This window comes from Chelonia mydas, chromosome 9 (assembly GCF_015237465.2).
Source record: "Chelonia mydas isolate rCheMyd1 chromosome 9, rCheMyd1.pri.v2, whole genome shotgun sequence".
Lineage (NCBI taxonomy): Eukaryota > Metazoa > Chordata > Testudines > Cheloniidae > Chelonia > Chelonia mydas.
Window position 1 is genome coordinate 98,129,759 of NC_057855.1, and position 26,142 is coordinate 98,155,900.

General features: G+C 47.3%; 1 protein-coding gene and 1 long non-coding RNA gene across 3 annotated transcripts in view; one reads left to right on the top strand and one right to left on the bottom strand.

Annotated features, from left to right (window-relative positions):
* Window positions 1-4,882, bottom strand: part of LOC119567046 — a 13,585-nt gene extending 8,703 nt beyond the window's left edge. The window contains exon 1 of the long non-coding RNA XR_006284020.1: window positions 3,155-4,882. This is a non-coding gene — a long non-coding RNA (uncharacterized LOC119567046). The remainder of the gene's footprint in view (window positions 1-3,154) is intronic.
* The window catches only part of FRMD7 (FERM domain containing 7), a 45,183-nt gene that overhangs the window by 2,821 nt on the left and 16,220 nt on the right, over window positions 1-26,142 (top strand). For both annotated transcript variants that reach the window (XM_037908661.2, XM_027818527.3), the window contains exons 3-4: window positions 11,032-11,279; window positions 23,594-23,698. In XM_037908661.2, the coding sequence (XP_037764589.1) occupies window positions 11,032-11,279; window positions 23,594-23,698 (353 nt within the window). The remainder of the gene's footprint in view (window positions 1-11,031; window positions 11,280-23,593; window positions 23,699-26,142) is intronic.

Genomic DNA, 26,142 nt, shown 5'->3' on the forward strand with positions numbered 1-26,142 from the left:
AGAATCCACTTCCCCCATCAGGATGGTGAGAATGAGATTTTACTTGGGTCTCAGAAACAAGTGACCCTGCTGAATTGAATTTCACACGCTGTATTAGAGTCAAATGAGCGAGTGGAAAGGTCCATTCTGAATTGACTTGTCATTCGTCTCGTGCTTAAAACAAAGAAACACCTATTTTGCACAGTGCCATGGTCTGAAACTTAAATGGTGGCAGGCTTCTCTTCACGATATCAGATAGCTTATATATCTGTGTATGCGACTCCCAGTCAGGCTCACTCTGCCGGTTTTGTCTGGGAACCAATAGACGGGATCAGGCCCAGTGAAGTCAGTGGGGCTTGCGCAGAATTTGTTCCCGTGCTTACCTCGCACTGTAGATTGCTGCCTGCTGGTGCCTATGATCATTATCAAGCTGTAGCATCATAGCCATACATCAGCAGCAATGGCACCCCACTGCCAGATTGTCAGGCAGTTTTCATCCTGCTTTTTTTGATTTAACAACCAACATTTTAAAAAAATGTTTAAATGGGACTTTCTGCCAGCTTCCAGACAAACGCTAGCCCTCGTGTATCAAACAATCCCCTTAAACCTGCATTGATTTATGCAAGCGTGGCAATAAAGTAAGTTTCATGTGATGAAATAAATAAGTTACGGTGACCTCAGGCTGACCAGGTATGATTTCAAACAGGAAAGTTGGTGGCCGGATCAGACACCGAGGCCCAGATCTTCAAAGGCATTCAGGGGCCCAATTCCCATTGAAATACCTTTGAGGATGTGGGCCCGCATGTGTGACCTTCTCAGGTAGGAATGGCGCAGGCTTGGCACGGAAATACTCAGAGATAATCTCATCTAATCCCCAAACTAAGTACAGATTGGATGCACCTGAAAGTAATGCAGAGGAGAATGAATGGGAAACAAGGCCCTGACAGCACAGAGCCAAAACAATAACTAATTTCAGTGTCCCCAACAGGATAGCATGAATAATGTTGTTGTTAAGCTATGGCACAGGTATGTAGTGTAGCTTAGTTAATGTTTGTGAAGCCTGTGGAGAGCCTCGGATGCAAAATGTTGTAGAAGTGCGTAGCATTATTGATGATTATATTAAGTGAGCAGGTTCTGAGACAGGATTCTTTAAGGAATAACACCTGGTCAGTCCATAGCAACTGGAGAAAATATTACCAAATAAAGTACAACACCACCAGGTAATATTAATTGATGGAAGCATGAAAACAGGGTGGATTGGTTTAAATAAGCAAATTAAATAATGATTTAAATCACCAAGTGGAAAACCTCAATTGAAATAATTCATTTTAATTGGGGCTGTCGATTAATCGCAGTTAACTCATGTAATTAACTCAAAAAATTAGTCACGATTAAAAAAATGAATCCCATGATTAATCGCAGTTTTAATCGCAGTAGAATACCAATTGAAATTTATTAAATATTTTTGGATATTTTTCTACATTTTCAAATATATTGATTTCTATTACAACATAGAATACACAGTGTACAGTGCTCACTTTATATTATTATTTTTATTGCAAATATTTGCACTGTAAAAATTATAAAACAGTATTTTTCAGTTCACCTCATACAAGTACTGTAGTGCAATCTATTTATCGTGAAAATGCAACTTACAAATGTAAATTTTTTTTTACCCGCATTCTGCCATATATTTCATGTTATAGCAGTCTCGGGTGATTGACCCAGCCCATGTTGTTTGTTTTAAGACCATTTTTACTGCAGACTTGACAAAATGCAAATAAGGTACCAGTGTGAGATTTCTAAAGAAAGCTACAGCACTCGACCCAAGGTTTAAAAATCTGAAGTGCCTTCCAAAATCTGAGAGGGACGGGGTGTGGAGCATGCTTCTAGATGTCTTAAAAGAGCAACACTCCGATGCGGAAACTATAGACTCCGAACCACCAAAAAAGAATATCAGCCTTCTACTGGTGGTACCTGACTCAGATGATGAAAATGAACATGTCGATCTACACTGCTTTGGATCGTTATTGAGCAGAACCCGTCATCAGCATGGATGCATGTCCTCTGGAATGGTGGTTGAAGCATGAAGGGACATATGAATCTTTAGCACATCTGGCACATAAATATCTTGCAACGCCGGCTACAACAGTGCCATACAAATGCCTGTTCTCACTTTTCGGTGACACTGTAAACAAGAAGCAGGCAGCATTATCTCCTGCAAATGTAAACAAACTTGTTTGTCTGAGCGATTGGCTGAACAAGACGTAGGACTGAGTGGACTTGTAGGTTCTAAAGTTTTACATTGTTTTATTTTTGAATGCAGTTATTTTTGTACTTAATTCTATATTTGTAAATTCAACTTTCATGATAAAGAGCTTGCACTACAGTACTTGTATCAGGTGAATTGAAAAATACGATTTCTTTTCTTTTTTACTGTGCAAATATTTGTAATCAAAAATAAATATAAAGTGAGCTCTTTACACTTTGTATTCTGTGTTGTAATTGAAATCAATATATATTAAAATGTAGAAAACATCCAAAAATATTTAAATAAATGGCATTCTGTTATTGTTTAACAGCATGATTAATTGCGATTAATTTTTTTAATCGCTCGATAGCCCTAATTTTAATCAACTTTTCTATTTGTACTTCAGGTGTTTTCTTTAAAAAAGGTACATGCTCCTTGGCTGATATAAGCATGAAAATGTTGATTTGGAATGAAATAGAGCTTTTACACTACATTGGATACATGTTTTTGCTACCTAGGAAGGTTCACTGTAACTCTATATATTTCTTTAAGAAAATATATAACTTTATATATTCAGATCCTTATTAATTGTACATTTTAGGATGTTAGAAAATAGTGAATGATATATTGCTTATTTACTAGATAATTAACTTTTTGCTCATGATTTGTGTCAAGTTGCATTGGGATGGTAACTGGAATTTAACTGAGCACAAAACAGCAGATACAATTTATTTTTATTAAACAAAACAACCCTAACTGTTTTGGATACTTAAACTTCTCCTATCGTAACATTTCACATTTATAGCTAAACAGTTTAGTAAACAGAGGGATTTGCTGTAGTCCGTGAATTAAACTGAGTATTTCAGGTCAGCCTAGGAAAATTTTCAAATATGTCTAATTGTGAAATCTTAAATTCCTACTCACCTAAGTCTCTTGAAAAATGAAACAACAGTCTCCTCAGTTACTTAAGCTGCCCTTCAAACTTTTAAAAGTAGGAGATCTCGTCCCCTCTCTCCTCATTTTTATTCACAGACTGGAAGAGAGAGACAAGTTTTCCTCTTTTTCAACTCCCAATCGATCTCTCAACTTTGAATGAATTAGCCCAAATGAAGTAAATATTCCTTCTGTGCCTGCAGAACAGGCTCCTGCTGTCCAAAGCTGGGTTAGCACTTCAAGGGCCTGTGGTGCCGGGTGCTTAGCTAGCGACTTCCCCCAGGTTCAGTGGTGTGACTTGCTTTAAAACAGCGTCAGCAAACATGGACTGCTCCAAAGGCACCTCCCGCCCTGAAAGGCGTTATGGTTGGCACGAGTGGCTGGTGATTATTAGATGCCCAGGTCATAGCAGCATCTTCTCCAGCAGCTAGGCATCTACCCTGGTACTTTGCTTGATCCAGCCGCCTCTTTCCTGCCTGCCAGTTAACTGTGGTGTTGGGTACTTCTGGTGTCAAGGCCCCTTGAAGTTCTTTCCAAATGTCAGCAGCATCAGCAACACAGCAGCAATCTCCCCGCAGTTTGTCCAGGGCTCTGGAAGCAGGTTTCGGTGTATTCAGCGTGTCTGCCACATGGCTCTCGCCTCCAGTGTTGGCTTCTTTGGCTGTGGTAGTTCCATCTATTTGGTCCCAATTTTCGTCACAATGGGCCAGTTCTGAACTCACAGCTCAGAACAGTCGACCACTGCATTCAATTGTACATCCTGGGGTAGAATTAGTCTGTCTCCGCCTCCTCTCTTCGGCGAGGCTGAAGCAGTGGTTCTCCTGTAAGGATTTTGCAATTTCAGCACATAGTTTTTTATTCCTGGAGTTGTACTTGAGTCTTCGGCTAAAAGATGCATCAAATGAGCACTAGACCCATATGTTACAAGTTTTATGTTCCTTTCATTGTCATCTGGTAGATTTCATCTCATCTTTGCTACATTTGCGGCATTGTCTGTGACAAAATGACACATCTGACACTTGAATTTTTGCTCACAGTTTGCTACAGCTTTTGCTGCTACTTTTAAGAACTCTGCTGTATGGGCATTTCCTGGTGTATCAGTTGTTTCTGTATGACAAAACCCCCACCTTCTGTTGTCACACCAGCACTTATTGCTGGGTCATTGTGTACATTGCTCCACCCTTTAAGACTCAGACTAACGAATTTCCCAGCAATGTTTTTTGCACACTGCTCATTTTCCTTCTTATACCCTGCATCCATCAACTTTGCACTGCCGGGTGGACAGTAGCCTGGTCATAATGATTGAACTTGTCAATGAAATGTTGTTCTGAACAAGGTGAAAGGGAGAATTTGTTGCATACATGAACTGAAGAGCCTTTTCATCGATGGAATCTGCCTGGGATGGAACTCGACCTGGAATCTGCCTGGTTACAAACTCAGCCATGGTTTGATTGGATGATGATGAAAGTTTTATTTATTTATTCCTTTTTTTTGGATACAGGTAATTTACTGTCTGACATGTTTAGTGGCAGCACTGCTGATTGTTGCAGGTGATGAACATTCACAACCTCTTATGTCTAAACTGGGCACTGAAACAGAATCGTAAAAATAAGTCACTCTCACTCCCTGAGCATTACTCTGCGCTGCTTTAAAAAATGGGATTGTAAATGGAAGATTCCTCCCACTGCAGCTGTTTGTACCACTGTTTCAATGATGTAATTTATTCTAAACCCAGTTCTACAGGGAAAATAATTAACAAATCATAACGATGATCAAAATCTATTTAAACCCTTATTTCTAGCAATATACTAAAGAGCTTGAAAAATAAATTTTTAAATGTTAAAATTCGTAAATGCCTGATACAATTTTACTTTTAAACAGGATGTCTTCACCTAGGATGTTCGATTGTATTGAGCAATAAAAAATAATTCCAGAAGTAACAGTAAATATTCCCACAAAACTAATCAACAAACTAACATACCAGTAATATTTTGAACACTAACATTTTGAAATTCATAAGTAATCCACCAAAAACAAAAATTCTGACCATAATCTAAGTTATCACCTACTAGCATAGTAAGGACATGGTAGGCAGTCCATAAGATTAGTGCAAAAATAAGTTTACTAACCAGTTGATCCAGGTTGTTCAGACATGTTCACGTCATCATCTTCGAAGTCATTGCCATCTGAGGAGCATTTTCCATAATGCTGTTTCATTCTGACAACCAGGCCTTACACCTCCTAGTCGCACCGTTTACATTTGGCACCTATTCCTTTTTCACCCAGAAGTACAGGAATTTCTTGAAAATATTTCCAGAGAGGGTCTCTTTATGACCTGCAGACACGGCAGGTTTTTTCTCCAGTTGCCAGGTGTTGAAATCAACACTAGAAGCTGCACAGAGCTCAGGTAGAGAGAAGCTATAAAACAGGTGTATGAGACCACCCAGGTGGGCTCATGGGATGATCCTAATGAGAGACATGCTGGTGTCTTCTTGCGCCTAGTAGCACGTTCCCTGGGTTCCCCACAGGATCAAGCCCTTAATATGGTACATGATCTGTAGAGCCATATTTATAAAGGTTGACCTCCAAAGTTAGATGTGTTCCCCCTGATTCTTTCTCTATATGTAAAAGCAGCCTTTAACTCAGGTTTTGACAGAGGCTCATGGGTACAGCATACTTTTTTAAAAAAAAATTTGTAAGAGATTATAAGAAATTTAGGTCTTGGTGTATTTTGTATTAAATTCAGATATTTAAACAGTTTTATTTTTAAAAAGACAAACTTACTACAATTTAAAGAACAATTAAAAAAAAACCCTTTTTTCCCCAAAAAACAAAAAACATCGATTTTTGTCCACCTTGCATGAAAAATATGTTTGCCATCTGTACCCAAAGAAGCAGGTGCTGTCTCATTGAAAACAATACACGGCACTTCTGTACAGCCCTCTTCAGACAGAGATCTGAAAGTGCATTGTAAAGAAGGTGGGTAAGACTTTACAGGTGGAGAAACTGAGGCACAGAGAAGTTAAGTGACTTGCCCAAGCTCAAACAGTGAGTTAGAGGCAGACCCAGGAACACAACCATTGTCTCTGGTCCATTCCCCTGCCCGTGTGTCCTCTACAGTCAGGGATCCGTTGTAGAGCAGGGGCAGGGCGAGTGGCTAAAATCACTGGAGAACTTTTTCAGGAAGGAAACAGCGCATGGCTGGAAGGATGTGTCTTTGGCAGAGGTAGAGCAGTGTATAAATCAGACCCATAGATAATCTCATGAGTCTGCTGCCAAACAGACTGGGCTTTGCATCCAGCTGAACCTGGGAGCCTCCTCCCAACAACAAGCAAAACCCGCCCTTTGCTTCCAGTTTCAATTGTAGGGTTCTGGCCTTCAGGTCTCGGATGGAAAATGAAACTGAAAGTTCTGTGCTGCTTCCCCCCTGCAAAATGAGTTTTAAAATAGTTACAAAACATCTAACCCAGCTACACAGTAAACAGGCATACAAAGGGCAGACGTCCAGGCAGCGGTTAGTGACCGAGCTGGCATGAGGAGCAGGGGTGCGCGCTATTTACACTACCACCAAGAAGCGCCAGCAAAGTGCTTTTGTGCTGAACTTTGGCACTTGGATGTGCTGCGAAGGAGCTGAGGAGAACGGGATTATAACATTGCCTGGTCAAGCTCCCTTTTCCGGGACGACTCCTTTCGGATCTGGGAATGAGTGGGTCAGGAGATGGGTAGTTTTGCCAACCCAAAAGAAAGGCCCATTGATTGGCGTGTAGCGGAAACGGCTCTGGGGGAGGACAGCTGAACTGAGGAGTTCGTTTGCCAGCTATCTGGCAGGCGGATGTTCAGGAGACTCTCCAGTCACGTAACGTGGGTGACTCAGCTATTCGTCAGAGGCACTGGATGCCGGCCAGATGTCCTGTGCTGCTCCTGTCACTGCTTCTGGGAGGATATTGGGGGAAGAAAGAACTGTGCGAGTCCAAACCCCAAACGGAAATCCCCTTTGGAAATAACATGGGGGCAGAGCCAGAAGCGCCCCATGCTGCTGCTGCAGTGGAATTAGCAGCGGGGTGCAGGGGCACCAGGAGTGGGGACCCAGGCCTGCCTGCTGAGCTGGAAATTTGACCTGGCTGCTCCTCCATCATGGTGGAGGGGCAGCCGGGACAAATTTGAGTGGTACTGCGACCCGTGCGCCGACTTGGCCCCCTTCTTTGCAGCCCCAGCCCCTGGCAAGAAGCAGAGCAGGGCGCACTGGGAACCCCAGCCTTCGGGAGGGTGGGAGGACTGGATCTGGTTCTTGGTGCTTCCTGGGAAAGTGGGAGACAGGAGGAGGATGGGGTAATCTCCTCGCCCTGCGCCCAGATTCCCCCTGTTGCCAGCATCGCACTGTGTCGCTTATGGCTGCCATTGGTTTAATGGCTGCGCAGGGGACTCTGCTTCCCTTGCTGCTGAGGAGCCCAGCCCTCACTCGCCCACACTCCAGCCGTTACTCAGGCCCTCGACCCTGCGGCTTCCGGTGAGTAACCAGCAGACAGGGCTGGCCTACCCATGGTGAGTCAGGGGCAAGGTCAGACTCCAGGATTCCTGACTCTTCGCTCCAGCCGGCAGAAGAGAACTGAAAAGCAATTCACACTGAAAGCCAAGAGAGAGGTGGGACTGAAATCGGATTCTCCTCCACCTCCTCTGTGAGTGGTCCAAGCAAGGGGACTTCTCTGCGGTCACCCCCTTCTCCTCAGTGGCCAGCACTCAGCCTGTCTTAGGGCCCTCAGTAACTTCCATTCCCAGGCCAGACCTGGCTCTCTGGTGCTCCCGCTACAACCTGCTGCCACCCCGCTGGCCCCCTCCCCACCAGCGTCCCTGCTCCACCTGGGCTTTCGTTAGAAGTTCATCGGACTCTGAATCGTTCCCGGTCTGCCAGCATCAGCTTCAGCCTGCTCCGTCTTTCCACGCGCACTGCAAGCCCGAGGCAATGACAAGCTGACCTGGCTGCCACAGCTCCTGTGGATGTCTGCCCGGCTATAACCACAACAGGTCAGACTCCAGGGGGCCTGGCAGGGTCGGCTGCACCAACAGGAGCGTGTTTATGGCGGACACAGGCGCGCACACTGTTCTGACATCGCATGGCTGCCCCCCGCCCCGTTGTTCTCAGCACTGGAGGGCTGCTCCCGCCTGTGCGTATCAATACTTAATGGTTCGTGTGTTTAAAAATGCAGCTGCCCCACGGAGGAAAGCTGCAGTCCGAGTGGGCTAAGCCAAGTCTAACGACTTCTACACCTCACCCTCCGCTAGCGACCCGAACGTCCTGAATCATGAGCCAAGGCAACCGCCTTCATTTTGGCCATGGCAGCACATTTGTTCTACGTCAGTGGAGTTTTGCCTTGAACGTATTTGTACGTAAATCCCAGTGCAGACCACACCAGAGCGTGCAGCAGATCCTTCTTCCTTGTCTTGGCCAACAGATGAGTTTTGCTGTCTGGCTGGGAAGGGGAGTCATTCAGAAATCGGATTGCCTTGTACCTGCTCACACTCTGCTCCATTCAGCGGCTGGTTGAACTATGAGGTTTCTATCCCTCTTCATCTGACACTTTAACCCCTCACTCCCTGAGCTTATCTACCTGTCTCCTCTCACATAACTGACTGTCTGGAGTCATATAGTGGCCCAGATCCTGAAGTCAGCGGGAGCTGAGAGTACTTGGCACCATGCAGGGTCCCAAGAAGTGGGTTCTGTTCCCAGCTCCACCATGCCAGTCAGCATTCCTTTGGTAAGAATCAAAGGGCCCATGAGGCTGTACTGCTTTGGGTCAGGACTGGGGGCATTGCTGTGGGAGTGAGAAGCAGCTATGAAATATATAATGTACAATGTGTTAGTACAATCCCACTGTTAGTAGCTATGCAGCATCCTGACGAGTTTCCCTGAACTTAGCGCCTTCCTGCTATGGTGCAAGGAGAGATACAGCAGAACATTGTTAGCAGTGTTACAGAAATGTGACATGAAACCAGACAAAATCGTCTTCCATTGTGAACAGTGGGTTTTAAAGAGTAGCTTGTAAGGACTGGACACAGCAAGTTACCTTGTTACAACCTGAATAAAGCTAGTTAATTGTTATGAACCACTCGGCTGAATCCTAGAATACCCGATTCAGGACTCATCACATGGAACAGTACCAATGGCCCTGATACCTGGCAGTGGCTTATGCTGGATTCTACAGAGGAAGGTGAAAAACCCAGAAAGCATCTTGGTAGGGTTGTTATGATGAACTACTGTTGTTGTTATTTCCAGAGCAATGTATGGGTAGGAGGCACTTTGCAACGGGATCAAGAATAATACCAAGAATGTAACACCCAGTGCTTACCGATAGTCTCTTTCCCTTCGTCGGCGACACTTGCTTTATCTATTTATTTGTATGACAGTAGCTCTGTGATGTCCCAGCTGAGCCTGGGCGCTCCCTGCGCTGGATGATGCACACACATCATGAGAGAGAGGTCCGGCATTCAGAAGAGCTTTCAGACTAAATGGACAATAGGGGGGAGAGGACACAGGTCCAAAGAGGTGAAATGACTTGCCCAAGGTTACCTAGCAGGTCAGTGGCAGAGCCAGGTCTCCTCAGTCCCAGTCCAATGCTCTCTCCTCCCGTCATGCCTAGGAGTCCCTCCCATTGCTGACAGGACCATGAGGGTTTTCCCATGGTAACTCTCAGGGCCTCACGGCACGTATGCTGCATTTGGTGCTAGCAAGGTGACTGGAGGGAATGGTTTCCTTTGGGTGCCATCCCTCTCCCGTTTGGCTGATGCTCATTCCTCCACAAGTGGCAAGACAGTGAATTAGTCTAGCTGCCTTCACAACTGACCCCACACTCACGCCATCAGTGATTCAGCAAGGTGCAGTATGGGGAATATTAGTCATGGGACTTGTCCCAAATGGCCATGAAAGCCAGGACCCCCTGTAATCATGCCCATACCTCTCGGATCATGACGACTTACTTGTTCAGTAGCATCATCTAGTGGGATTGCGCCACTGTTGCTTTAAAGCCAAAGAAAGCTTATGGGTTGTAAAGATTTTTCTTCCTGCTGCAAGCAAGGGCAATGTTGCTCCCTGGTGCTTACAGCTATAAATGGGAAAAATGCCCTGGAGTGAGGGGACACGCTGGCAAGTGTCTGGGGGAGTCAGCTCTGAGGCCTGAAATGTTAATATTAACCGTTTCACAGCTGATCATTGTAGCCGAAGCAGCTGGCTGCTATTTGTGGGGGGGCGGCTCCTGAATCCTGGAGCCAGGTTATCTCACAGAACTGTGATCCTCAACTAATCTTTAAGCAAATATGGTGGAAGGCGCGAGTTAGAAACAAAACCCCAGAACAAGGATGTTTCATGGTTTTTTAATTCCACTGTGAGCATTTCTCAAGGCTCCAGTGAGAGATATTCTTCTGTCTGGCAGCTTCATACAAATCTGTTCAGAAGATATTGTCTTATCCCTCTGCTTTGTTCACAGAAACAGCAAGAATGAGTCTGATTCCATACAGGCTACAGGGCTAGTTTTTTAGGCTGGTATTTAAAAATTTAAGAATTGGGTTCGAATGAAGAATGAAGTCATTACCACCAACAACTAATATGAGCAGTATAGATCTTCTTCTGACTTTACTACATGAAATTTGGATGATTTTAGCCATTGCATTTCTCAAACAATTAATGAAAAATCTCTGCTTTTGCCAGACCCATTCTTGGTTGCATCAGTTTAAATTCTGAGTGGCTCCATTGAAACCGGTCCCTTGGATGTTTTCAATAATAATATAACGTTAATTTACAAAAAGTAATTACAGGTTGCTATTTAGAAGAGGCGGCTGTCAGGATCTCTGCTTACTGCATTTGTATTTCTTCCTAGGCATTACATTCCTTTGCTTCCAGACCTCCCTCCAAAGAGAAGTCTGCATCTGTGTAACAGTGGCTGCAGCCTTCTCCATCCAGCTGAGAGTGAAATTGTGTGTGAAAGAGGAGTCAGGGTACCCTGTCTGGCACACAGCGCAGATTACCAAGACTCCTGCACTGGCTGGCAGCTCAGCTGCGTGCTCAAGGATGCTGCATCTGAAAGTCCAGTTCTTGGATGACTCCCAGAAGATCTTTGTAGTAGATGTAAGTGGCTGTCATATTATTGTTTTGTTCTAACTACTGAAGTCATTGCTGCACCAAAGGATTGCATAACCCTCAGATGGTCTGTGATAGCTTCTGGTTTTCAGCTTTGGAAAAAGGAGCGTGTAGCCTTGTCCTCCTCGTATGTTTCAGCGCTAACGCGCGCAAGCTGCCCACTGTCATTTGCATCCCATTTTTAAAAAGTGGGGGAGATGGGTTGGACTCATCCGGTGTCATCAGTTTGAAATCAGCCGGGATGGGGTGTATTTTTGACAGTCTGTCTTCGTTTGTCTGGATGCCAACATTAAGCCTCAACCAGGAAGAAAAGTCTGGGTCCAGGACAAACATAACATATTTTACCAAATTGCCCCTGGGGGGAAAGCTCTGTATGCTTGTCTTCATGGAGACAAGGCTGATGAGAAAAAAGAATGGAGATCAGAAGCAAAGAAAATCATTGACTCTTATTTACTGTATAACAGTACCTGGAAAAAACTAGAGTTATTAACTATTCACAATTAATAAATATTAACCTTGAATATTAACCTGTTAAATCTGCACTACAATATTAGCCTTTAATTTCTACATCGTTACAGCTTTGTATGTAGCTAAATGCAAAGTGATATTACTGTTTACATCTCTTTTTAGGAGTGATTGAGAATATACTGTAGATTAACATGCTAAGGTCACATTCAAATAACATTTAACCAGATCTATTTCAGTACATAGTTCTCTCTCTCCAGGGACCATGTTATTTTATATAAAGTTATTCAAATGATAATGCATTTCCTAGGAAATATTTTATAACATAGCCTGTAGGTTAGTTTCTTTGCAATTGCATTTCTGAATACAGTAATTCCGGACTCTGAATAAGTAGGAAGATTTTTTTTTTTTTAACTTTTATTGAGTTACATGAATGGAGCAGAGGTATGGAGTCAGCTTGCAAATGAGGTGTTTCTAAACCTGCTGAGTTTTACCCTGACGAGATCGGTGTGTGTAGGGTGAGGGTTCAGTGAATGCTGCTAATACCATAGTGCTGCAGTTTGTCCATCTCTGTGTTCTTCTTTGCACAAGACATTTATGGCACGATCGCCTGGCATGACACGTTATTGCAGCAGATAGCCTCCATTAGAGCAACTGCTAGTCATTTCCTGTTTTTTTCCTACATGGAGCTGTATTGGAAACCCCTTTTAGGCATTTGCTGCATTTGCTGCTCTGTGGTTACGATAAATGAGGAGCTGAATTAGTGACTTCTCCAGAATAAAAAGACCGCTCTAGGCTAAGCTTTGAACAGATATTTCAAGCAACTCAAACGTGACTCTTCCTTAACCCTTACTGACTTTGGAAAGCTTTCTCAAATGTAGAGTGCTTTAGTGTAATAGGAGGAAGAAATACAAAAGAGACCAAATGCAAGGGCCTGTTTTCCCACTGTCTGGTACCTTGGGTAATCATTTGCACCTGTCCCACATGGACATAAATACCACTGGTGGGACTGGACAGGTCGGATCTGACGTTCCATACACCCACTTTGCAGCAGAGTAAATAGCTACACAAGGGTGCCAGCTGGTGGAGAATTGTCTCTCTTTTTGGAAAATTGAGACCTTAAACAGCTAGGGGCAAATGTTTCTGCTGCTAGCAAACCCCTCCGCCCCCGCGCAGCTAGCATTTACTTCAAGCTCAGGAGAAACTTTCAAAATGCTGCGTTGTCTCATTTCAGAGGAGCACATGCAACAGAATCAGGGTTAGCAGCCAGGTTTGACACCCAGGTTTGTCCTTTATCAGAGGTGAAGGAAGCAGTGTCTGAATCTGCAAACCAGGGGATACCACGTTTTACCTCCTACCAGCATTCTTGTAGGGCTCGTTGGTTTCCTTCTAGCAGCAAAATCCCCTGGGGGTGAAGAGATCCTGTGGATGTGGAGTGGCTCCTCCCTCCCCCCCCGCCCCAAACCCAGAAGCAGCAAGGCGGGCGGCGGGGGGGGGGGGGGGGGGGGGTTTCTGTGACACTCCCATCCAGAACATCAGAGCAGGTGTCCCTTTGCAGACCCTCCAGCAAGCCTTTTCCCTTCTATCTCCAGGGAAGCTGTGAGGCCATTGGCTTCCCCCCAGGGCTATGCAACGTGAGCCCCACCAGTTACTGCTGCAATGGGGGAGCCCCCACCAGCATTAGCCTCCACTGCTTTCTGCTGCGGCGTTTTGCCGCTTGTGTAAGGGAAGAGTCTGCATCTGCTGGCTGTGCCCTTGGTCCAGTCCCTGCTTGCTCTGAGGGCCTCCCTCTGACCCTAGGTGATGAGGGAAGCCGCAGGGCTCCTCTGAATGCTCTCTTCCATGCGTGCTCTTCTTCCCATCTAACAGCAGAGCAGAGCACAGAGCCCATAGAAACTGGCAATGAAGGAGGCCTGACCCTATTCATTTCCCCAGGGGCGGGCACAGGGCCGAGCCCAGTGCTTTCCCCAGAGATGAGGTGCCCACCATTCCCTGAAGGACGACTTCACGTTCTAACGGATCGCACCGTTCCGAAACGTCTAGCCAGATTCCACTTCATTTCATCCCACTGCGCATAGTTCTCCCCCGGATGCGTCGCCCGAAGTTCCCGTTTTCCCAACCTGGAGTCCGTATTCTTCACGTGCTTGCAAAGAGCTCGACCCCTCCTCCACTGTTCTGAATATTAATTCTTCCCTCTCCTCACCGGTCGGTCCCGCCGGCTCCTTAGACATTTGTGTTGCTCTCCTGTGAACCCCTCCTTGTCCAGGTGCCCAGAACGGAGCGCTGCCGTCCCCGGGGAAGTTTCCCCAGTGCCATGCAAAGAAGGGGCTGTCACCTTTCTGCGCCAGTGCTGAATATGGTTCTGTTTTGTTGTGTGCTGTCAGAGTCAGCCAGTCCCTTTGTGTGTTGGTTGGCTGGTTTGGCTGTCACAGACTGTCAGTCTGTCCTGGCAGCGCTGCTTTCCAAGTATCATCCTTCGCTTGTTGCTCCCTAGACACATGACTTTCCGTTTGGTTAGATTAGGCTGGCGTTCTCTGTCCTGGTTTCTAATCTCTCTCTGCCCCTCTCTACCAGTTTTCTGCCTTGCCTGCGGTTCACAATACCTCCCAGGCTGGGAACCTCTGAGACCGTAATGAACGTGCCACCTATTCTATCGTCCAGGCCATCCCTAATTTTGTTAGGCTCCTTAATGGTGATCAGTGTCGCCGCACGGGTAAAATCTTCCTTAGGGAAGATTGCTAAGGCAGTGAACACTGCACTTCCATTCGAATCCGTTCTGAGAGCCTAGTTCCGGCCCTGAGACCCAGTGGGGAGCTGAGACACGTGGCTCCCAAGTGGCGGGGGAGAGAGATGAGCTTGCAGGGTGCCAGCAGAGGAGCGTGCTCAGCTTTGTTGCTTTCTGCTCCGCACAAAGGCTGAACGTTTGCAGAACTTGCTTCTTTGCAAGTATAATTTGCTACAGGGCAAGATTTGTCTGAAAACCAGCAAACCTAATTGCCAGGCAGAGCCAGCAAAGGGCACAAATTTGATTACATCCTCCTGTCCTTTATCATGAGGCAAGGCAGGAATGCACTGCAAAGGATTTAATAGAGCTGACTGCGCTCCATTTGTGAGTAGATTCACATGCATGTGGACAAGGGGGATCCAGTGTATTTGGATTTGCAGAAAGTCTTTGACAAGGTCCCTCACCAAAGCCTCTTAAGCAAAGTAAGCAGTCATGGGATAAAAGGGAAAGTCCTCTCATGGACTGGTAACTGGTTAAAAGATAGGAAACAAAGAGTAGGAATAAATGGTCAGTTTTCAGAATGGAGAGAGGTAAAAAGTGGTGTCCCCCAGGAGTCTGTACTGGGACAAGTGCTGTTCAACCTATTCATAAATGATCTGGAAAAGGGGGTAAACAGTGAAGTGGCAAAATTTGCAGATGGTACAAAATTACTCAAAATAATTAAGTCCTAAGGAGACTGTGAAGAGCTACAAAGGGATCGCACAAAACTGGGTAGCTGGGCAACAAAATGGCAGATGAAATTCAGTGTTGATAAATGCAAAATAATGGACATTGGAAAACATAATCCTAGTTATACATACAAAAAGATGGGGTCTAAATTAGCTGTTACCACTCAAGAAAGAGATCTTGGAGTCATTGTAGATAGGTCTCTGAAAACATTCACTCAATGTGCAGTAGCAGCCAAAAAAGGGAACAGAATGTTAGGAACCATTAGGAAAGGGACAGATGGTAATATAAAGCCACTATATAAATCCATGATATGCCCACACCTTGAATACTGCATGCAGTTCTTGTCACCTCATCTCAAAAAGATACATTAGAAACAGAAAAGGTACAGAGAAAGGCAACAAAATTATTAGGGGTATGGAACAGCTTCCGTATGAGGAGAGATTAAAAAAACTGGAACTGTTCTGCTTGGAAAAGAGACGACTAAGGGATGATATGATAGGGGTCTGTAAAATAATGACTGGCATGGAGAAAGTGAATGGAGGAGGCAACCTAGTGACAGAGGATGTAGAAAAAGCTAATGTACTCAATGCTTTTTTTGCCTCTGTCTTCACGAACGAGGTCAGTTCCCAGACTACTGCACTGGGCAGCACAGCATGGGGAGGAGGCGGCCAGCCCTCTGTGGAGAAAGAAGTGCTTCGGGACGATTTAGAAAAGCTGGAGGAGCACAAGTCCATGGGGCCGGATGCGCTGCATCCAAGAGTGCTAAAGGAGTTGGCGAATGTGATTGCAGAGCCATTGGCCATTATCTTCAAAAACTCATGGCGATCGGGGGAGGTCCCGGACGACTGGAAAAAGGCTAATGGAGTGCCCATCTTTAAAAAAGGGAAGAAGGAGGATCCTGGGAAGTACAGGCCAGTCAGCCTCACCTCAGTTCCTGGAAAAATCATGGAGCAGGTCCTCAAGGAATCAATCCTGAAGCACTTACATGAGAGGAAAGTGATCAGGAACAGTCAGCATGGATTCACCAAGGGAAGGTCATGCCTGACTAATCTAATTGCCTTCTATGATGAGATTACTGGTTCTGTGGATGAAGGGAAAGCAGTGGATGTATTGTATTGACTTTAGCAAAGCTTTTGACACTGTCTCCTACAGTATTCTTGCCAGCAAGTTAAAGAAGTATGGGCTGGATGAATGGACTATAAGGTGGATAGAAAGCTGGTTAGATTGTCGGGTTCAACAGGTAGTGATCAATGGCTCCATGTCTAGTTGGCAGCCGGTATCAAGTGGAGTGCCCCAAGGGTCAGTCCTGGGGCTGGTTTTGTTCAATATCTTCATAAATGATCTGGAGGATGGTGTGGATTGCACCCTCAGCAAGTTTGCAGATGACACTAAACTGGGAGGAGAGGTAGATACGCTGGAGGGTAGGGATAGGATACAGAGGGACCTAGACAAATTAGAGGATTGGGCCAAAAGAAATCTGATGAGGTTCAACAAGGACAAGTGCAGAGTCCTGCACTTAGGATGGAAGAATCCAATGCACCGCTACAGACTAGGGACCGAATAGCTAGGCAGCAGTTCTGCAGAAAAGGACCGAGGGGTTACAGTGGACGAGAAGCTGAATATGAGTCAACAGTGTGCCCTTGTTGCCAAGAAGGCCAATGGCATTTTGGGATGTATAAGTAGGGGCATTGCCAGCAGATCGAGGGACGTGATCATTCCCCTCTATTCGACATTGGTGAGGCCTCATCTGGAGTACTGTGTCCAGTTTTGGACCCCACACTACAAGAAGGATGTGGAAAAATTGGAAAGCGTCCAGCGGAGGGCAATAAAAATGATTAGGGGACTGGAACACACGAGTTATGAGGAGAGGCTGAGGAAACTGGGGATGTTTAGTCTACGAAAGAGAAGAATGAGGGGGGATTTGATAGCTGCTTTCAACTACGTGAAAGGGGGTTCCAAAGAGGATGGCTCTAGACTGTTCTCAGTGGTAGCAGATGACAGAACAAGGAGTAATGGTCTCAAGTTGCAGTGGGGGAGATTTAGGTTGGATATTAGGAAAAACTTTTTCACTAGGAGGGTGGTGAAACACTGGAATGCGTTACCTAGGGAGGTGGTGGAATCTCCTTCCTTAGAAGTTTTTAAGGTCAGGCTTGACAAAGCCCTGGCTGGGATGATTTAATTGGGGATCGGTCCTGCTTTGAGCAGGGGGTTGGACTAGATGACCTCCTGAGGTCCCTCCCAACCCTGATATTCTGTGATTCTAAGTGTTATTTACCCCTTCCCATAACACAAGAATCACAGGTCACCCAATGAAGTTAATAGGCATCAGGTTTAAAACAAACAGAAGGAGGTACTTCTTCTCACAACGCACAGTCAACCTGTGGAACTCATTGCCAGGGGATGTTTTCAAGACCAAAAGTATAACTGGGTTAAAAAAAGAATTAGATAAGTTCATGGAGGATAGGCCCATCAATGGCTATTATCCAAGATGGTCAGGGATGCAACCCCATGCTCTGGGTGTCCCTAAGCTTCTGACTGCCAGAACCTGGGAGTGGACGACAGGGGATGGATCACTCAGTAATTACTCTGTTCTGTTCATTCCCTGTGAAGCATCTGGCATCAGCCACTGTCAGAAGACAGGATACTGGGCTAGGTGGACCATTGGTCTGACTCAAAATGGCCATTCTTAAGGTCTTCTGATGTTCTTATGTAAGATTCTGCAGAAACAACAAAGCTGGTAGTCTCAGTCCAGTAGCATTGGGCAAGGGTCTGAATCACCACTCATTCCCAGCCCATAGTGGAAACACTCCCATTGACCTGAATGGACATTGGATCACATCCTACAGCCTAGGCCGGACTGTGGGAGAAACCACTGCATTTTAACATGGCTGTTGCTAGCACAGTTCTAGCATGGTGGAGGAGTCCTTCTGAGAACTGAAACAGCTAACACCCCGAAGATCAGGACTCTCTTTCAGCAAGCTCATAGGTATATCTGGATTGGGATGTGCCAAATTGTTTTATCGGCCTGCTTATTGTTGCATCTGCATAAGCACATTGCAGCAGCATGCAGGCTGCTTGCAATACTGCTATTCTTTGTTGTGATGGTGGTGGACCCAGTCAAATGGGGAACCTTTTTATGCCTACATGCAGGGAGCTGGATGCTGGCAGGCTCCATGCCTGGCTGAGTGGGGTTGTCTTTATTCTGGAGTGAGTTTCTTTTGGAAGATGGCAACTCCAGTCCTCTTCTGGAGGTATTCACCGTTCTCCAGAAATAACTGGGCATCCTTTTGGGTGGTTCCTCCAGCCCAAACAGCCCCAGGCCTGGCTGAACGCAAGGAAAGAAAACTTAGCCTGCCACTTCCTCTCGCCACTGAGCATTCATAGCTGGGGCTACACTGGCCCCCGGAACAGGCTTACGCTGGTTCCTTTGCACGAGCAGTGCTTCCGGCCACCGGGCGGACAGAGACAGCTGCAGCCCGGAACATCCAATTCGCCTCTTCCTGTGGTTACGAGCATGGGGCATGTCGCCTCTGAGATGGGGCTGAGTTTGCGACTCAGAGTCTCACAGCCCAGTCCCCCTGTCGGGTACCGCTTTCATGGGATGTGTAGCACAGATGCAGCTGAATACCTCCAGAACGCAACGGTGGTCTGGGCACTTTGGGTAGACACAGCCCTGATGGAAAAGTCCTATGAAAATCATGCTGAATACCTCCAGAATTAAATCGGCATATCCTTTCCATAGGTGACATATTTTCAAGCAACCTTAAAGCATTTTGGAGCAGGGGTAGAATTCTCAATTATACTCCAAAAGATTATGCTAAAAAACCTATAGAAAGATGAACAAACTTGATAAAAGGTTTAGAAACCCTGACCCGGGAAGGAAGGTTAAAAAAAACTGGATATATTTTATCTTGAGAAAATAAGATGGAGGAGAACCTGATAACAATAATCAAATATGTTAAGGGCTGTAATCAGTTGTTGTGCTATCCAGTTCTCCTTCTCTTCTTTCAAGATCCTCCTTCAAACACGCTGCTCTCTGTGTGCCCATGAGCCCGAGGCCCCGCCTCTCACAACAAAGGCGTCACTTCCGCTGACAGCGTTACGCTAAGCAGACTGGAAAGTGTCACAAAACTCAAGGGAAATGTTCTGTATTGCTGACCCCAAGTATTAAAAACTCATGAGTCAGGACCCCCCACAATCATGGATACGTGTTGTTCCTTGACTTTAGCAGCTAACGAGGCTGCCCCGTGATGTGAGCATTTCCTGACCTCACAGGACGCTCGCTGGGAATGAACATTTTTTGAAGTAATTAATACAGATGCCGCCGCTCGCAGCCTCCAGCTGCTTAGCAAAGTCGGAATGAGGATGTCCCAAATGTCAGATAGCAAGAGGAGAGTCTTCTCTTTTGATTTTAAAATAGCATCTGAGTCAGCTCGCTGGATCCTGTGCGAGAGAGAAGCTGAGCCAAGGAGCTCAAGGTGTTGACAAGTGTGGTATCTGGACAGCCTTACATTCCTTTCACTTGTAACCTAAGTCCAATATTTGGCTCAGTCTCCAAATGCAAAATGCTGGTCGCCCTCTGCCCCGCCTTCCTCTCACACTTCCTCCTTTCCTGACTCATCCCTGGGGAAAATGGACCTGTCAGGCTCGACCTTCTTTGGTTACCTCAGAACCTGGAGGTCACGCTGCCTGGGGAGGACAGGGTGGCTAGCGGCTGAGTGTCGGTGTGCTATTTCTCCAGCCTTGCCTTGGGGCACTGTCGCCCCACAGCAGTGTTTCTGGGAGCACTCGCTGGGCAAACTCCTAGTATTAGTTGTTTGTATTACAGCAGAGAGGCTGAATGAGGTAAGACTCCCTGACACTAGGCGCTGCACAAACACAGGGTAAGAGGCAGTGGTTGCCTGGGAGAGCGTACAATCCAAGCTAGACCAAGGGTGGGAGGGACTCAGAGGTGCAGAGAGGGGAAGTGACTCGCCCCAAAATCACGCCATAGGTCAGGGTCAAAGCAGAGCCTGGCACCTAGGTCTCCTGCCTTCTCCACTAGACACCCTCCCTCTCGTGATACTGCAGAAGTGCTGGCTGCAGGGACAGCAGGTATGCGGGGAGGTTCTGGGCAGTGACTGTTTGCCGAGTTTCCCACAGTTTGGGAGAGTGTCTAGGATTAATTCTAACTATTTACTAGTCACTTATTTACAGTGTCACTGGAACACTTTCAGTGCTTTGGAAATATTGGGATTTTGTCCACAGCTAGTGTCTACTGACATAGCTCCATCAGTGGCAAGGGAGTTGCTGTACGTCACGCCAGCTGGGGCCGCGGCCCATTGTCCATGGACCCTGCCTCAAGGTGTCTGAGCCCAGCCAGCAGTCAGGCCGCACTCACTTCTTTTTGTTCAGTTTAGGGCTTGGTTACCAGTCAGGCTCGTCATAATGTGCACTGAAAAGTACATTCCCGAGAGAGGGCAGAGGCTGATAAAGAGGAAAGGCGTGACGTGACGGGAGGAGTGGGAAAAGAGAAAGGACAAAGGGTGAACAAGCTAGTACAGCAGAGGCAGGAGATCGGGAGATAAAAGTTCCTCTCTCCTCCAAGAAAGCCGTGACGCGCACTCTTCTGGCGTAAGTGATGTCGTGTGTGGTGTGAACCGAAGCCTGAAAGTGAGTAATACCCTTGTGAGAAAACCGCGAGTGCTTCTCTCTTCCGGCTGCCCATCACAGGCTATAATGCTTGACAATTCTAGCATGGAAATAAACAATTATAATTGTTTTAATTATCCTTGTGATCTAGTAATTTTGAGGCAAATGAGGCATGCTGGAGCAAGAACACTATTATTATGCTGTCACTTTGCAGCAGGCTTAGCACACGGGGCTAGCAATTCCACTCCCCCGGGAGCCACAAAGGGTTGCTATTAGCGTGCAGCATGGACATATTGCTCTGAACAAGTTGCAGTTTTCAAGTCACCTCCCCTTCCCCCTGGGCAGGAACTCTGCAATCCCTTGGCCTGCCAGTGCTATTTCCTGCCTAAGTGTTTTATCTCAGAATAGTCACTTTGAAGTTAAGGCTCATTATTGTCCTGCTTTAAACTTGCTTTCCTACCAAACCCTCTTCATTTCTGAATGTTTACTATTTTGTAAGAGACAAGGAGAGTGAGGTAATATCCTTTACTGGACCAACTTCTGCTGGTGAAAGAGACAAGCTTGTGAGCTACACAGAGCTCTTCTTCAGATCCTGAAGCACTTTGAAAAATGAGGGAAAATGTGATCTGCTAGTGTCTGGGGCTGGGCACTAGGACACCTGGGTTCTATTCCCACCTGTGCCAATCGATCATTGGGAAAACTCAGGTAACCCACTTAAGCGTGCTGGGTTTAAGTTTACCAGATACAAATGGTAGTTGGCCTCGAACGTCAAAGAGTTATGCAGATTGATGAAAATGTCTGAAGTGCACTGACGTCCTTGGGTGCACGGCAGTCTGTACCTGCACTGCATTAGTAAAATTACTCACAGTTCTGCAATAGACACCTGTATTTCCTACACTGCAGCCGCTGTGCACTGAGCTCCCCCAAAGCTTTGGATTTCAGCCCCTTTCGTTACAGAGAGACTATTGAGGCATCCCCTTACCTTTTCCCAAAGGGTGAAAGATTCTTTCATTTGCATCTGGCCAGCCCCTAGAACTGGCCAGAAAGGACATCGGTGTAATAACGCTTGCCCTGATTGACAACTGGCTGACCCAGGTGGGGAGAGCCCTGCCTGCTTCAACAGCCTGTGACAAATGCAGCCAGTTCAGAGCCAGGCGGACTCCTTGGCCAGGGACAGGGCTCCAGAAAAAGTGGATGGGATGGTTTGGATGCCTGAATTCCATTAATTTCAATAGCCAAATCCTGCAGGCAGCTTGCAAATCTCAGGTCAGATGGACGGTCCCTTACACAGCTCTGGTGTTAGAGGAGTGAGCACCACTGGGTGCTCATATTTTGGCCAGTCCATTTTTCAGCTTCCTTTTCTCACTGCAGGCAGAATTTTTCTTTCTTCTTTCCCATCCTTCCCAAGACGTTAAAGGTCCTTTTCAGCAGGGCACCTTATTAATTTACCAGCTCTCCGGCAGCAGATCCGTGTGCACCAACAAGTTACACAGGTTTGATGTTCACTTCCAGCTCGCGGGTGAATTAAATGCTTTTGCCATGGCAACCCTGATTTCACATGAGATTTCCATATGGTGGGTTCTGAGCATAGCGCATTTGTCTTCAGGAAACATCACTGCATTGTCTGAACCGCTCTATCTCCTGCAATAGCTTCTGTTAAAAGACAGCAAAATCAACTAAGATTTTGTCCAGATTTTTTTTCATGCATCTGATTCCTGGGAGTTGTGAAAAACTTTTCTTATTTTATTCTCCATGAAGAGTTTTAATTCAAGGGACTAAGAGAATGACACATGCTGCATTTAGCAGTTCACGTCCCGCTCAAATGCAGCGGCAACTCGCCTTTCTTGCATAAGGTTTGTCTCTGGATCATGCTGCTGGCTTAGATGAAAAAGAAACATTTCCAAGTTTTCAAAAATAGCCCAATGACACTTTAAAAACTCTCTGAAATAAAATATTTCTTCTGTTTAATACGTGTCGTATGTCAGCTGCGTGATGAGCTGGGGTGGAATTAAGGTTTTACGGCTCTTTTTTGGGCTGGCCAGAATAACCTGTGTCGTGCACTGCGCCAGTGTGTGGTGGAATATCATCATTAGAAAAGCTTGATACACTTTAAGACGGTGGCCCACGTTTTCAAAAGTGACACGTGAGCCTTTGCATGTGCCCATTTGTAGGTGCCCATCTTAAAGGGTCTGACTTTCAAAGAGTGGGTGCTCAGTGTGAAAATCAGACTCTGTGTGTGTGTGTGTGTGTGTGTGTGTGTAACATCTTTCACTGGCCCAGCTGTGTGTACTCATGCACTCTAGAGGCAACTCTTTATACCAGTGAAACTCTCCTGACTTCAGTGGAGTCTCACCAGCATGAGCTCTGATTCAGGCCCATGGCCGTAGCAGGACTCGGACTCCGGTTCTCTGCTGTGCGTGTTACATACGGACAGCACCTGACGAGGGGAAGGAGACAGCAGAGGCGTGTGGGGGCAGTGTAAGGCATGCAGAAGAATATAATAATTACGAGACATCTGTATATAGGATGTGTATGTTTGCTTTATTGTATTTGTTATTTTTATTGAATTATTATTTGTCTCATCCCAAAATTGTACTGGCTGCTTTGCAGGCAAGACATCTTAGCCCAGGGGCCCGTAAATAGCTTCAAAGATTCATGACTGGAGTTTCTTATTGACATCAGTGACACCAGTTAACCTCTTGCTCCGGACATTGCCCACTGCGCTGCTTCTAATGAGCTTTTTGTTTGCTAGCAAAAGTCGTCTGGCAAAGGGTTGTTCAGCCTGAGCTGCAGCCATCTGCACCTCGCGGAGAAGGAATACTTTGGACTGGAATTCCAAAGCCAGGCTGGAAACAACGTAAGTAACATTCTTCGATAAGGCCAAGTTCCCGCTGAATGAAACACAGCAATAGCCAAGGGCAGCATGCAGCAGTCCCGACCTTCCATTGTTAGATCGCTTTTACCTTTCAAAAATATGTTCCGACAGACATGAACGTTGCAAAGCAAAGGACTTAAAGGTGGGAAATGCCCGAAGCAAGGCTGCCATGCAGGGGGACTGCTGCCACCGTGTGCATAGGCAGCGTGATACAGTCTTTAGTGACACGATAACACACATCACACTGCTGGTCCCGCTTCCTTTTCCTGACGTCTGCCCCTGACCCCAGCGCCTTCCCATCCGCCCACCTGCTCTGCGCCTCTCTGTCCCCACAACCTGCCCTTCCCCTCCCCACTCTGCTCCTGTCCTGCCCCTCTTCTACCCGCCCTGCCTGTCTCTTGTTTGACAGCCACATAGAGTTGCCAGGTGTCCGGTTTTTGACCAGGAGACCAAGTCGAAAAGGGACCCTGGCGGCTCTGGTCAGCACTGCCGACCGGGCCATTAAAAGTCCGATTGGCGGTGCTGCAGTGCTAAGGCAGGCTAGTCCCTACCTGTCCTGGCACCACGATGCGCCCTGGAAGCGGCCAGCAGGTCCAGGGCCTAAGCAGGGGGGCCACGGGGCTCTGCACGCTGTCACCACCCCCAGCACAGGCTCTGCACTCTATTGGCTGGGAACCGCGGCCAATGGGAGCTGGGGGGGGCATGCCTATGGGCGAAAGCAGGGCATGGAGCCTCCTGGCCCCTCCGCCTAGGAGCCGGACCTGCTGGCCGCTTCCGGGGCACAGCACAGAGCCAGGACAGGTAGGGAGCCTGCCTTCGACCTGCTGCGCCACTGAGTGGGAGCCACCCAAGGGAAGCCTGCACCCCAACCCCGTGCCCCAGCCCTGAGCCCCCCCTCCTCATCCCCGGGCCCACCCTAGAGCATGCATCCCCAGCCGGAGCCCTCACCGCCCCCTGCACCCCAACCCCTGGCCTCAACCTGCGGCCCCCTCCAAATCCCTCAGCCCCACTCCACAGCCTGGAGCCACCCCCTGCACCCCAAACCCCTCATCCCTGGCCCCAGCCCAGAGCCTGTACGCTCTCCCAGACCCCAGACCCCTGCCTCACCCCAGAACCCCCTCCCACATTCCGAATCCCTTGGCCTCACCCCCCAGCCTGGAGCCCTGAACCCCTCATCCCCCAGCTCGCACCCCCAGTTAGAGCCCTCACCCCCTCCCGCACCCCAACTCCCTGCCCCAGCTCGGTGAAAGTGAGTGAGGGTGGGGGAGAGCAAGCCACCGAGGGAGGGGGAATATAGTGAGCAGGGGGTGGGGCTAGGATGTTCGGTTTTGTGCGATTAGAAAGTTGGCAACCCTACAGCAGCACCTGGAGGCCCAGGCCAGAGTGGAGCTGGCTGGACGGGGCTCTGAACATGCACAGTGAGAGATCGTTACTGCACCCAATTGCCCAGGCCCAGATCCTCAAAAGGACGTAAGGCGCTGCACCCCCACTGGTTTCGGTAGGCGCGAGGCACCTGTGAAGACCTGGGCCTTCCAGCCTGACCACTGACACCACAAAAGGGGGAGCGGGGAGTCGGGACACAGGGAGGGGAGGTGACTTGCCAGGGGGCACACAGCAGATCAGTGCACGCAGAGCCAGGAATGGAGACTGGGTCTCCTTGTTCCCCGTCCACTAGACCACACGGCCTCTCTGTGAAGAGGGCGGAATAGGGATGTTCAGTTGTAACTGAGAAGAGTGGAAACTTCTGCCTATCACAGGGACGCTAAGTGGTGGGGGGGTCACACCAGCTTGAGAGCTGCCCCTTGTTGGCAGGCTGCAGGGGCCCTGCGGCGTGACAATGTGAAGGGGCAGGTGCCGCGATGCAGCACTCCATTGTGGTCAGGGTGGGGGGCTGCTGCGGGACAGAGCCGCATGCTGACCCTCACAGACCTTCCGGGCTCTGTCTCGGGCCCAAAGGTGGAAGAGGCTGCAGTGGGGAACGCGTGGCTCATGGACGGCACTTTCGCCACCGTGGTTTCTTAGAATAACTTTCTAGTAACCTTCAGAAAGCTCTGCCGGGCAGAGTGGGTGCTGGGGACACAGGCTGTGCCATGACCCTTGCAGGCATAGGGGCTTCCAGAGTGCTTTCTGGCCCACTCATTTATCAGCGGACCTGTTCAGAGCCTACACGTGCTTTTTAAAAGGGATTTTAGTCTCGATCAGGATTCTTCCCCCCCGCCCCTCCATTTCTTCTTGTTGCACAATGAGATTCCTGCAGAACAGCACCCCCCCGGGCATTGCACAAAAGCAGAAGTAAAGGTGGAAACTATCAAAATTCTTGAGTGTCCTGGTCCTAATTCTTCCCCTAAGGATAAGAGCGATGGTCTCAAGTTGCAGGGGGGGAGGTCTAGGTTGGATATTAGGAAACACTATTTCACTAGGAGAGT